Source organism: Gallinula chloropus (genome assembly GCF_964237585.1).
Source record: "Gallinula chloropus genome assembly, chromosome: 17".
Lineage (NCBI taxonomy): Eukaryota > Metazoa > Chordata > Aves > Gruiformes > Rallidae > Gallinula > Gallinula chloropus.
This window is the reverse complement of record NC_140102.1, coordinates 377,745-391,350: the sequence shown is the minus strand read 5'-3', so window position 1 is coordinate 391,350 and position 13,606 is coordinate 377,745. Positions and strand designations below refer to the sequence as shown.

Genomic DNA, 13,606 nt, shown 5'->3' with positions numbered 1-13,606 from the left:
AAACACGTCCAGCACAAAGCAAAAGCTGCAGTGTGGGACTGAACACCAACCACCACAGCACAATCCTGATGGCACATCCCACGACAGCATCCTTTGCTCTCCAGGAGCATAAAATGGGAAGCTGTGCCATCCTGGAGATGCAACAGTACCTATAAACATGCCTACAGCATTACAGAGGAAAATGGCATCTCCATTTGAACACAAACACTATGGTGCACTTCAGTTACAAAAGGAGAAGTCAAACAAAAGGTTTGGCATACATGCCATACATATCTAAATGCCTCTGATCTTTGCTGGCAGGAAGAGAGCAGGTTCCAGGGACTGCAGATGACAACTTCTCCTGCAGGTCTGGTGTGCTGGAGCACGGTGGCAGTCAGCAATGCTGTAGGGAAGCACTTGGCCCATGCAAGGGAAGAGTTTCAAAGCAGGACATGATGTTCACTCACGTGGAACAGACAAGACTTGTTTAATTCCCTGCATGTAATTTTGAAGTGGGGAAAGAGCTTCTGCTTGTGATCATACCAGCCCAGCCCAGTGATCTCAGAGGCACGCATTAAACCCAGAAACCTTAACCAAGAACATACCACTACCACCACCACGGAGAGAGGAGGCGGCTGACATCACAGGAAATTAAAAGCTCACCCCAGAACCTACAGACTGAAGGGCTGCTTTAGCCAGAAGGAGAATCTGTGGTGACAAATGGTTAGTAGAACTGAAAACAGTATCTGAGAATCTGTTACACGAGGTGTAACTGCAGATTTCTGCTGTGTATGTGCACTAGAGGGTAGTTCAACCATCGACACGTGGAAATAGATGTGACCTTCTGAATCACTCAATCATGATGCTTTAGAAGGGTAGATGGAACCAATTCCATGTGGTTTGTATTCCCCCTTCTTGTCCTCCCTATCAGTATTCATACTTTGGAGAGAATGCCTATTCTCCCAGGAAGAACAGAGAGCTCATGGCCCACATGCAGATGTGAGACAGAACCAGATGAAGCATCAACATCCCAGACATCTTCAAAACCCAGGAAACACAAAGGCTGAAGGGAGTAACTTTTAACAGTCCCTTTAATGGGAATCACACAACTCACTTCCACACAAGACTTGAAACATGCAATCTGGAAGACGTGACTGAAGCTCACAGAAGCCGAGGCCTCAGAAGAGATTTTATGTAAGAACCCAAACCCCCTAAGCACCACTGCCACCATTTCTTAGAAGTACCATTTATATGTTAGCAGTAACTTCATGATTAACATCATTTGGACAGCAGTGCTTATGTGCTTGTAGCTTCTCAGGGCTTCAGCATGAAGGAAGGCACTCTCCTGGGCATGTCTGTTCCCTTATGTTTCAAGTATTCAGCTGTCTGAGAGACCCTTTGATCTTTCTCAGAGTACTTAATAAAAAATCTAGACTAACAAACAGTTTGTTACTGCTCACAGTGAAGTGCATAATCCAACCAGCTGTAAAACATGTCCATCTCCCTTCAGAGCCACCTTTACAATGATAAAGGGTTGTACACCTCTTTAGAAGTGCAAACCCTCAACGTGTCTGAATGAGACACAACTGTAAACCCAACACATGCAGATGTGGCCACCACTGGAGAGGAGGTGGCTGCGACTGCCTCTGGCTTCCGACTGCCTCAGCGTTACGAGGTCAGCGCACTCCCATCCCAGCAGCACGCAGTGTTTACAGCCCTGCCGATGCCTTTGTGGGGCCAGTGGGTAACTTCACAAACAGCAAGTGCTGACCCAGCTCAGGGGGAGGAGCAGGTCCTAACATAAACCCAACCTGAGAGCTGACTGCAGGCTCCCTGTGCCAGGCACACCACGTTGGCCACCAGTAGCTCCACCTCACACCATGCAGTGTCACTGCTGCCTCCAGTAGCTATTACAAAAGATGCATCAGGTTTAATTAGCTTCTGTGTGCAGGCTCCCAGTTGCTCACAGAACCCCGAGCACAAATCGATCCAAGGATCAATGCCATCGGTTCCTCTCCCTCGGGTGTGGGCTGCCCCTGCAGACCTCGGGCGCAGAGAGCGGGTGCAGGCTGGGAGCCTCCGCACCAGCTGCAAGCGGCTGGCGGGGCTGTTGCCTTCAGCGTCACAGCTGGGTGAGGAAAGGACACTGGTCTGAAGCCTGAGGGACTCACACTGTGCTGCTGCAGAAAAACACTACACTGTTTAAAGAGAGACCAGCAGACGGTGTAACCTAGAGGAGCCGGTGCCTCCACTCACACCAGCTCTGGGGGCTGGTATAACACACTGGCCAACACACACACTCAGGTGCATTTGCACCAGCAGTGAAACAGACCTGCAAACCACCCCTGTGTTCCTAACCCACCCCAAGCAAAGCCATCACTTTTAACACAAACTGAACTGTCACCACATACTTTACCCTGGAGGCTTCACTCACAGTAAAGATATGAGGCGAGGGACATCCCCAACTCTTCTCCTCAGACTGAAGCATTCAGAGAAAAACTGCTGTAAGCATCAGCACAGAAAGCGTATCTGATCAATGTCACACCAAATACTATGAGAGATCATGTGGCTGAGCATAAGCAAACCAGACTGATTTGTGATAAATCCACAGGATATAAAAATGAGGAAGCACAGGTGTGGTACCTGAGTAATGGACTGGAGTGAGATTCCTCTGTCTTTGCTGAAATTCATCAGACATAAAATCACTGTAAATTATTTACTTTGCTATAGCCACAAGGGAACATATTTGGAGGGGCTGAAATTCCTCTAATATTTTCAGGCTTTCAAAAGTAAACCTTTGAAAGAGAATTAATTACTCTGGAAACTGTAAGTAGGAGGGAATCTGCCCAAATACAGTTAAGACATGGCATCTGCATTCTCATCTGATCTACGGATTCATTACCCAGCCTATGGGTTCAAGCCTTATTTGCATATGCATACAGAATTACATGGCAGAAAAACAGCTACAGATACAAAAACGAAGCAATTTACTCATTCCTGCAATGAAAAGGTGTCCCCACTCTGACTCTCAGCTGTCACCCATCCCTGTCAAGAACTGCTTTCAGGTGAGAGGGCTGGAACCAGGATGCCAACTCACCGTGTGTAGTAGGAGTCCACCCCCAGAGCCTCCCGCACACTGGAGATGTACTGTTCCAGCGCAGAGGTGGTTGTTGTTTGCAGGGTCACACTGTTGGCCTCGTGGAAGTCCCCAGCACTCTCTGTCAGGCTGTCACCCAGATAGCACTCATGAAACTTCAGAATTCCTGCAAGGCACCAGAACCATGAGGTTATTTCCAGAGGGCATGAAGAGCTGTGCCAGCAGCCGTCTGGCACAGCAGCACAACCCCAGCCGCTGGCATTTCCAGCGTAAGTGGGGCCAAGCGCTCCTGCCACATCTGTCTCCACAGGGCCTTTCTGGCACCCTGCATTACAGCCTTCTTCTTAAAAACTGGGTCTGTACTTTGCACATGACGGCTCGAAGGCAGAGCAGCGCTTCTATGAGATGCTCAAAATGCATCTGCTATTGCAGCACTCATATAAATTATAAAACAGATCTTTCAGACAAGCACCTACTAGAGTCATTTGTGTTTCAACAGATGCACAAGAAAAATACCTATTAATAGCCTCTGATCACACAAATGGAACACACAAGGCTCAAATGCTGACCAAAAGTGTTATTACTACAGCAGAACCTCCTCAGGTCACACAAAGATTTTTCATTTTATTCATATGCATGAAAATACATTCTAGACAAAGAAAGAAAAAGATGGATTAAAGCACAATAAAATATTAAATGACAGCATTTCATACTGTGTAAACCAGATAAAGGACGCTCAGTTTTGTTAGGAATTCAACTGTTACTGCTGATAAAACCTTCCTCCGCTCAGACTGGCATATTCTTCCTGGTGTAATTAATTCTACAGCCTGTGATCCACAGTAAAAGGCTGCTCTGGGTGCCCTGTTTGCCTCGACAGCATGAATTATTAAACCAGTTAACAAGACCGGAGGAATAGAGGATAAAGCAGCTCGTTCTGCAGCCACAGCTGCAAATACAGCACCAGCCCAGAGACTCTATGGGTACCAGCTCAGTGGCACAGCAACAGAAGATGACACCTAGCTGGGCTGCAGTAACTAGTGCTGAGCTCCTCAGCAAAGCTGCTGCAGTGGAGCCCTTGCAGCACCACAGCCCCTCTCCCTCCCAACACCCGGGGTGCCTTCAAGGGTGCAGTCACAAACCCATGGACTTGAGTGCTACTGCTTTTCTGCAAGGCCTAGTTTGGGCACAGAGGTCATAAAGCCCAGAGGGAAACCCTACACTTCAATCCCTGTGATTTTAGTATGCTCAGCTATAATTAATATTACAGAATAAATATGACATAACTGCAGAATAAAATAATAGTGTAGAATTCCTGGCATTTTACTGTGCAAGCTGCAGGCCTGAAGAGCATTTCAGTGGCTGGATGCACAGGAGGACAATGCCATCTTATACTTACACATGCAAAACTGCAAAACACCCCCAAGAAGCCTATCTTCTGATCACTGTCATGCCATCTGAAGTCAGGCATGTGTGAACGGTTGCTTCCCTTCCCAAAGTGCTTTTGTGGTGCAATCTGAATAGTGCTTTTTATCTCTTCAGCTTTGTCATGGTGCAGGGCTGCAATTATTAAATTATATCCAGAAAGACTCATGAAAATTTACAGTCATCTCTTTATTAGATAATGAACAACAGCTGTCTGCAAAAAGCATCCTCTTCAAATTAATCCTCCTTGCTCCTCTGTGATAAGTGTTTCCACATTCATATGAGGAGAATTCAGAGGATCAGGCAGTTCAATGGCATATCAGGAAGTGGGGACGCCCTTCTGTTTCTGCAATCCACTTCAGAGTATAAATGCCAAAAGCTTTTGGAAGGATAAAGCACAGAAATGTAATTAAAGCAGGGACTCCTGTGCCTAGAAGATTCTCACAGAACCAACACACTTGGAATCGCATTACTGCTCTGCTCTGTGGGAAATACCTAGACTGGAGGTTGAAAAACGGAAACGTTAAACAGGTGAAACATTTCCATCTCCAGGTGAATGTCAAGGCCCTGAAGCAGCACTTCTAAGTCATTGTTTCCTTGGCTATGCCACAGGTTTCAGTCTGCGCAGCTCTAAGGTACCAGATGGAAAGGATTCCCTCCTACAATCCCTGATTCACTCCTAGCTAAAAATTATACAATTAATTGTCCCTTTGCAAGGCTTATTCAGAGGCTTTCAACCCCAGAAAGGATCTCACCTGCCCCAGGAGCCAGCAGCCAGCTGTACAGATAACCTGCAGCCAGTGAGTAGTAGAGAACAAGTCCCCTCTGGCCATTCACTGTCTCCAGGACTTGGTCAATGGTCACTGGAGAATAGGGATCCGAGTCCTGCTGCCCAGTCTGGCGTTCCACAAGCAGGTCAGCAAAGGCCCTCGTCCGTCCTCTCTCTGCTACTGCCAAAGCTTCATCGTGGTGACCTGAAAAGTCAAATCCATCTCAGTCCTGACACCAAGTCTGGAGCACACTGTGCCAGAACAGGCATGGCTGCTCTCTATCCCAACCCAGAACCAGCACTCGGAGGCACACTCAAAGCACAGGCTTTTTTAAAGAGGAAGTCTCTGGGCGGGAATACAGTCCCACAGACTGGCAACACCACAAAGTTTAAGAAAACGAACCACAGAACGAACAATGAATGGAGGAAGCAAGCAAGAAAACCCTAAAGTGCCTGAAGCCCAAAGCAGGAGACCCTTATTTGTGTCCTAGCAAAGAAATGCTGTGCTGCATCAGGCAGATGGCAAGCGAAGGATGAGTTGTGAGCTGCCTCCCACTTCATGCGAGCTCTTGGCATGAGCCTGGAGTTCAGACTCAGCCTACAGCGGCACCTCTTACCGAGACTGACAAGGACTCGCTGCAGGGCCTGATAGGAGGATGTCTGCAGGTCGAAGAGTGACAGCTTGTAATCTGTGCTCAGCTGAACCTCATGTCGGATGGTTTCGAACAGTGCCGAGGCTCGGTACAGCTGGGAGGGAAAACAGCTACGGTGACTTCCTTGCAGACACAGCACAAAGCACTGGCTGGGAGACTGGAGGATCCTGGGCCAAGATACCCTCAGGGAGGTCTGCCTCAGCCCTCAGGACAGCAACATCCCTGGCAGAGGGGAGGTGACTTTGGAGCAGGAAGGCACACGGGCATTAGGCAGCACCCTGCCCAGGAGGCACCAGACATTCCCTCTCCTGAGGATAGGAATGACCCAAATGGCTTGGAGGACACAAGCCTGCCAGCACTGGCACAGAGCAGAGAGCAACATACCTGGTGCTGAGACTCCTCCAGGTTTCCACTCGCCCACAGGGAGAGGCCGAGGCCGTGGCGGATTTTGGCTTCATCTTCTCTGCGTCCCAGCTGCTCTGCCAGCCTCAGCCCTGAAAAGGAGTCAGTGAGAGGGGCCAAGGGGAGAAGGGGCTTCGGCAGCCCCATACAGCACTTCTGCCTCAGCAGCCTGGGGGCCGTGGGCTCAGGTAGGCCTGGGGTGCTTTGGTGGGCAGAGACAGTGCAGAGCTGGGCAGTGCCAGCGCCTGGCAGCACCACCACTCAGCACGAGAGCAAGAGGTGCCTCAGCAAGGCAGACACTTTGTGGACAAGACCTCCCAGGCGAGGTTAAGGTGTCCCTGAGACACACTAAGTCCCTACCTGAGCCTGACTTTCCAGCAGCCCTCCCGTGTCGTTCCCTCTCCCCTTGCTCCAAACCTCTTCCCTCCAGCGGGCCCTGCTGCCCACAGGGACACCTCCTCTCAGGCACCATGGGCTTCGCACCACTGGGAGCAGGGGCCTGGCCCTGACCTCACAGCTCAGCAGCAGCCATTTTGCGGGCGTGTCAGGAACTCTACGTCACACCAGGAGAAGGAGCTGTGTTTAATTTCTCTCCATCCAACTTAATTGAATTCCCTCAGCTTACTGGAATCCTGCCAAGGTCAGTTTCAGCAAAACCACACTAACTGACGTAACTAATCCTTCGGCTTCCAGCTTCATACACTCCAGCTACGCTGCTCATCTCCTCCATCAGAGAGCCACCACCTTGAGCAGATGCCGCTCGCACGCTGGAATCCCTTGAGGCAGCACAACTCGTGAGCAGCGCTGGCCCCGGAGCTCAGCAGCAGCAGATGGCTTCTGGATACTGAGGGCACCTGGATACCTCCCTCACCTCCCCATCAAACACAACTTGTTTTCACTCATGGTGTAGAGGACATCCACCCACCCGCTCTCACTCCCACCTGACACAGAAGGAAAGGCCAAATGGCCATCAGCAAGGCACACATCAGTTTGAGGCCTGCTCTCAGGACCAGCTACATCCAACGCCCCCTGATCCCAGTGCCAGTTATCATATGCAATGCTATCTATAGAGAAGGTTTACATCTTCTAGGCTCAGGTGCCAATCAGCTTTATAATCTAGGCGCAGTCTGGATTCAAGCTCAAGCTAGCTGAGATGCTCCCAGGAAGGCACAGACCATGCCCTGCAATGCTTTGTCTGCAGGATGCCAGGAAGGCTCCAACTGACATGGCATGCTGACTGTAACAGGTGCCTGGACAGCTACTTACAGTGATGCTCAACAGCAGCTACGGATGTCTACAAGGGCTTTTGCAGAAAGACCACTATCAAACACATCCTTTTACTGCCACACTCACAGTCCCTCACTTCTCTCCACATCCTTAGGCCTCCCTCCTATCCCCTGCATCTACAACGACATGCTGTGTTGTGTAACTCAGCCTCTTACCTTCCTGCAGGTACATCACAGCCTGAGAGTAGTTCTGCAAGGCATGATGAGTCCTCCCAAGACTGCTGTAGGACACAGTTTTGGCCACAAGGTCGTTCATTTGTGCTGCAACGCTGAGGTGCTGCTCCTGATAAACTACTGCCCTCTCGTAAGTGCCCAAGGACTCGTAGGTCAGGCCCAGGTTCCCATAGGCCCGGCCTTGGCAGGTGGGGTTGTTGGTCTCCTCTGCGATCTGCAGGTCCAGCTGGTGATACTGCAGGGCTGTGTCATACTCTCCCATCTGCTGGTAGACCCCGCCAAGGCCACAGGCAGCATCGCTCTCCAGAGCTCGGTCCTTCATCTCCCGAGCGATGTTCAGCTGGCGCTCCAGGCAAGAAATAGCTTGTTCATAGTTCCCCAGCTGGCTGTGCAGGCTGCCCAGCTCCCCGTAGGCCTGGGCTTTGTTAAATGCCTCCCCCAGCTCATGTGCCACCACAAGCCTCTTCTCAAAGCACACCAGAGCCTGCTGCAAACTTCCCATAGCCCTGCAAGGGGAGAAAACAACAGCATTTATTTTGCTAGTATTTTCTTGAAATAGGATGTTTTGCCATTTCCTCAGATCAAACCTTTCAGAGACAATCAAGTCTCCCCAGGAGACAGCCCCAGCACCTCTGAATCAACCCTCTCCTTCTGCCACCCTGTAAACATCTCTTCCTCTCAGGGCAGAGCAACACCAGCTTCATTATTCGAGGCGGCAGCACAGTCCTCAGCAGCCTGAGGACTCTTTTACTCGCCCCTATGCCACGTGCCCGTGTATGTGTGCAAAGTTCCAACACACCCAATGAGTAACACAAGGCACCCACTCATACCTGTGCTTCCCTCAGGGGAATACACAGGTAGTGCTCCTTACCTGTGCCCGTTGCCCAGGCCCCGGTAGGCCTTGGCCTGGTCCTGCATTCGGTTCAAGCTCTGAGCCACGGACAGGTACTGTTCATAGTACTTTATAGCCTCCTCGAAATCCCCCAGAGCCTCATAACAGTCTCCCAGGTTCCCATACGCTCGGCCTCGATCTAACACGGACTCATTTCCGCTGAGCTGCTGCAGCATGGCCAGCTGCTGCTCGAAGTAGCCAATAGCTTCCTCCATGACATTCATGTTCATCTTGGTAATGCCCATGTTTCCATAGACTTGGGCTTCTATGCTGGGGTCTTTCAACTTCTGCCCAAGCTCCAGCTGTTCTTCGTAACACTTGAAGGCCATGGTATACTTCCCAAGTGACATATATACTGCAGCAAGGTGACCATGTGCTCTGCATTCACCTGGCATATCTCCCAGCTCCTGGTACACCTCCAGCTCCTGCGTGTGGTAACCTAAAGCCTTGTCACACTTCTGTATCATTCTGTAAGCAGAGCCCAACGCTGCATAGGCACTGGCTTCCAGTCTCCTGTCTTTAACATGATGGGCTAAGCTCAGTTGCTGCTCATAAAATTTTATTGCACCATTTATGTCTTTTTTACAGACAAAAATATCCCCCAAGTTCCCCAGAGCTCGGAATTTGGCCTGGGAATTGTTCAGAGACTGGGCCAGCGACAACAGGTACTTCTGACATTCCTCTGCTTTGCTAAAGTCCATCAAGGCTTTGAAGGCCAGGCCCAGGTTGCAGTAGGCTTTGGCTTGGCTCAGCTTGTCATGAAGGTCCTTTGCTAAGGCAAGATCCTGCTCGTAGTACTTAACAGCTTCTTCGTAGTTCCCCAGGCAGTAATGGGCATAGCCAAGGTTATGGCACACCTTCCCTTCCCCTTCCATGTCCTGCAGCTCTGGGGACAGGCGCAGGTACTGCTCGTAGTAAGGGGCTGCCTGCACGTACTCTCCTCGCGAGCAGTGGAAGTTGCCCAAGTTGCTGAGGGCACGTGCTTCACTCTGGATGTCCCGCAGCTCCCGGGCAATGTTGAGATGGCTTTGGTAGTGCTGCAGAGCACGGTCATGGGCACCCAGCGCTTGATAGGCAACCGCTAGGTTCCCGTGTGTCGATGCCTGAGAGGCACGGTCGTTTACTTCCATGGAGATCTGCAGCTCCTGCCGGTGGTACTTGACAGCCTGGTCATACATGCCGAGAGCGTTGTAGGCATTGCCCATGTTTCCATAGGCCCGGCCCTGGGCCGCGTAATCGCTCAGCTCCTGAGCTATGGACAGATGTGTCTTATGCAGCCGCAGCGCAGTGTCGTAGTCACCTTTCATCTGGTGAATGATTCCTGGAAAGGGACAGAAATGGGCTCAACAAGAACATTCCTCTGCACTGACCGCTCTGTGACCCCTTGCCACACCAAGGCTTCTCTGCAGCCCAGGCCCCAGCGCTCCTGGCCTGGCCCCTTCCCCAGGCTCCTTACACCAGGCAGCCCGTCCCTTCCCCACAGCACCCTGACTCATCATCCCTGGCACAGCTGAGGCGGCAGATCCTTCTCAAGTGAACTGCTTCCTCATCCCTAATGGGCAAATCCCAGAGAAGGTTTTTTATCACAGGTCAGCCTGGAGAAGAGGAGGCTGAGGGGAGACCTGATCACCCCCTACACCTCCCTGAAAGGAGGGTGCAGCCTTCTTACCCAAGTAATAAGCCACAGCACAAGAGGAAATGGGCTCAACGAGGAGGTTTAGACTGGGTATTAGGAAACATTTCTTCCCCCAACAGGCTGCCAATCACCAGAAGATCTGCCCAGGGAAGTGATGGAGTCACCATCCATGGAGAGATTTAACAGGTGTGTAGTGCCTGGGGACATGGGTGAGCAGGGGGCTTGGCAGTGCTGGCTTAACGGTTACACTTGATGTTAGGGGTTGTTTCCAGCCAAATCAATCCCAACACTCTAGGAAGCATGCATTCACCACAACTGGACAGTCTGGCCTTATCAAATGCCCGTTTCCTCTTTTAATTACACTACTTTTTTTCCATCAGTGATACCTGGTGACTCCAAGAGCTCATACTCAGCACACTAGTGAGAATGCATTTCCTTTTCCATTTCAGTCAAATCATCTTGTACTTGCTACGAGATACGGGAACAGGAGCTCTGAATCTCCTGATGTTATAGTCTGTGCTAGACAACCTTATGTACCAGAGCAGCAAGAATGGGGTGATGAAAATCATCAGTAAACTATGCAAAGATTTCATTTCAAGACTACAAGGGCAGGGAGTCATCATCTGGAAACAAGAAGAGAAGGAGCTACCCAGTGACCTGATATTATTTCCAGCCAAGACAGAGAAATGCAATTCCTGTTGGGACTCAGAAGTTAATCAATTTACAGACCAATTCTGGTGTGACCACAGAGGGGCATCAACCCTAGCATTTATTTTCACCATTAGAGTGCTGAGGCTCCTGAACAGCCCTACAGTAGGACAGTGAAGCACACAAAACATTGTACCATTAAAATCGTGTGTGACTAGTTTATGAACCATGGTATCTGTATTACATGGCATGTGCAGTAACAGGAGAGTGGATTCAATGCCTCAGGAGGCATCTTCCACTTCTCCCAGTTTAATCACAGATTCCCTGGTAACTCTGGGCTTCTAGAACTGTTCTGGGAGAGTATCTGAGGCCAGCAACAATCACTCAAGGGCCCAGGAATTACACCAGGAACATGCACAGCCCCTACTGCTGGAGCACAGACTGCCTCAAAAACACAGTGTGCCTTGCACTGCCACGGTGCCACACAGCACAGGCACTGCTTGCTCTCAGGTCACCCTCCCAAAAATGCTTACACCACCATGTCCCAGCTCCCTCCTGGGTGCAGACAGGAGAGCCTAACAGCCTCTGCCATCCCATGCACGCTCTGATGCAACACTGCTGGCGGGACGAGCTGCCTGTGAGCAGTGAGGGATGAGGGGAAGTGGTCTTGGGCAGGCTAGCCAGTCCCTCAGCAGGAGGGGAAGAGATGGACAAACACACCCACCATTTCTTGGCCCTAATTCGCAAGATGCTTGGAGAGAAAATGTCTACTGTGTTTGGGCAACCCACCAAGCACAGGAAAGTATGCACAGAAGTTCTGTAGCTGCAAAGAGATGCTGAGCCCCACGGGAGAGACTCTGAACCATGTTTCATGAATAATCTGAAGTGTCTTCTCTCCACTGCAAAGGGAACCCCTAGGAGCTGCAGAGGCTGAAAAGCCAGCTCTCCACACGGAGCCCTGGCATTCGCACACACCATCTGCTCTGCAAAGGCTGCCAATCTGAGGCTTCTGCTTAAACTCCACATCTCCTTCTTGTGAAGGGCTTGATAACTTGTGACTTGCCCTCAGTCCATTACCTTCTGCTTACCGAGTCACAGAACGCTCTACATCTCCCTGCAGAGCGCTGCAGCAGCTGGGCTGTGTTAGATTCCGTGTCTGTCTTGCTCAGCATTAGATAGCACCCTTAAGAGAGCTTTCCATCTAAATCAGTGAAATGCAAACAGAGAATTTCTGTTGCTTCAGCAAAGAGGCCAACCCTTACGTTCTGGCTTGGAAACACACATTTAGATACATTTTTTTGCCTGTCAGCATGGTTATTTTGATGAGGTTTTGTTTTGCATGTGGATTAGATGAAAGAGACAATTATGACTTGACTTTTTAATTGGTACTGGATGCATTTTAAACAACAGTAATAGACTTTCTCAACAAGAACTGCGTGTTCTCTTTCTGCAGTATAACTTAACTCTGACAGAGAAGACATAAAAATATAGCCAAATAACAGCTGAAACGTGAGATCCTGCACTCAGAAGCTAGGAAAACTATTCTAATTCAAAGTGTAGAGTGGCTGAGTCAGCATACTGACTGAAAGTTATATTTAGGCTTAAATCCAAAGGAAGAAAACTATTCTCTGCTGCACCAAAATGCTTTCCTTACCCCACGCCCCCCAAAATCTCTGGAATTAAATGCTCAAAGCATAATTAAATCCAACGCTGCCGTAAGATTAATAATGATATTTAGATTAATTTTCTGTTCCCAACTTGACTGATTCTGAGGCAGCAAAACGGTGAGAGAATTTAAGCTGCAAGTGAACACCGCGAAGGTTGAGGAACAAGAGCAAACTGCTGCTGTCTGCAGCAGGGCTTGTTTCTGGCGTGAGGCAAAGCAGCTCCAGCGAGCATCAGCACTTGAGTGAATTTCCAAGCCCATCTTGTCTCAACATTTCTGTATCCATCTGTCAGGCTTTTTTATGATGCTGAGTAGCACAGAGACAGACTACACTGAGCATACAGGCAGCCAGAAGAAATGCTGCATAACTTTAATTACAGTTCTCTCTTCTAGCAGAAGAGCTGTGGTCTGCCCAGGGGCAAAGCCAGGAACCTGACCATGGCCCGGGGAGGCCAGTGCATCTCCCCCACCAAGCACCCAGAGTGGGTGCCTGTCACACTGACAGACATGTCCCCAGTGCTCACTGGCATGCCACAGGCTCTTCAGTCTCACAAACCTATTTTGCCTTTTGTTTTTTCTGATTTGTGTAAAGGAGGAGATTCGCAACACTAACTAGAAAGCTAGGACTGCTCTGCTTTCTCCAGTTCACCTTATCTTCTTCACTCAGCTCCTGAAGACTCGGCTATTAAGAGAAATTAAGTAATTCATCAAGCCCTTTTCAATTACCTGCTGTTGATAACATCAGAGTATAATTAGCATCTACAAATGAACCAAGTGCCAACTGCCAAGCAGAAGCAGAAGCTAATTTACAGCGTGGGGCAGCCTGCAAGAGCTGAGATCCAGGGGCTGCCAGCAAACCCGTATTCTGTAACGTCAGCAACAGCCCTGTTCTGCCACTCCCAGCCAGCTGAGAACACATCCCTCACGACAGCTGGAACATCAGCAGCACAAACCCTGCATCCCACAGCAGATATGGAACACA

General features: G+C 49.8%; 1 protein-coding gene across 2 annotated transcripts in view; it reads right to left on the bottom strand.

Moving 5' to 3' along the window:
• TTC28 (tetratricopeptide repeat domain 28) overlaps window positions 1–13,606 on the bottom strand; it is a gene marked incomplete at its 5' end in the record, with an annotated part of 132,361 nt that overhangs the window by 20,371 nt on the left and 98,384 nt on the right. For both annotated transcript variants that reach the window (XM_084271932.1, XM_084271933.1), the window contains 6 exons: window positions 3,077–3,242; window positions 5,254–5,472; window positions 5,885–6,014; window positions 6,305–6,414; window positions 7,765–8,288; window positions 8,654–9,995. In XM_084271932.1, coding sequence (XP_084128058.1) covers window positions 3,077–3,242; window positions 5,254–5,472; window positions 5,885–6,014; window positions 6,305–6,414; window positions 7,765–8,288; window positions 8,654–9,995 — 2,491 coding nt within the window. The remainder of the gene's footprint in view (window positions 1–3,076; window positions 3,243–5,253; window positions 5,473–5,884; window positions 6,015–6,304; window positions 6,415–7,764; window positions 8,289–8,653; window positions 9,996–13,606) is intronic.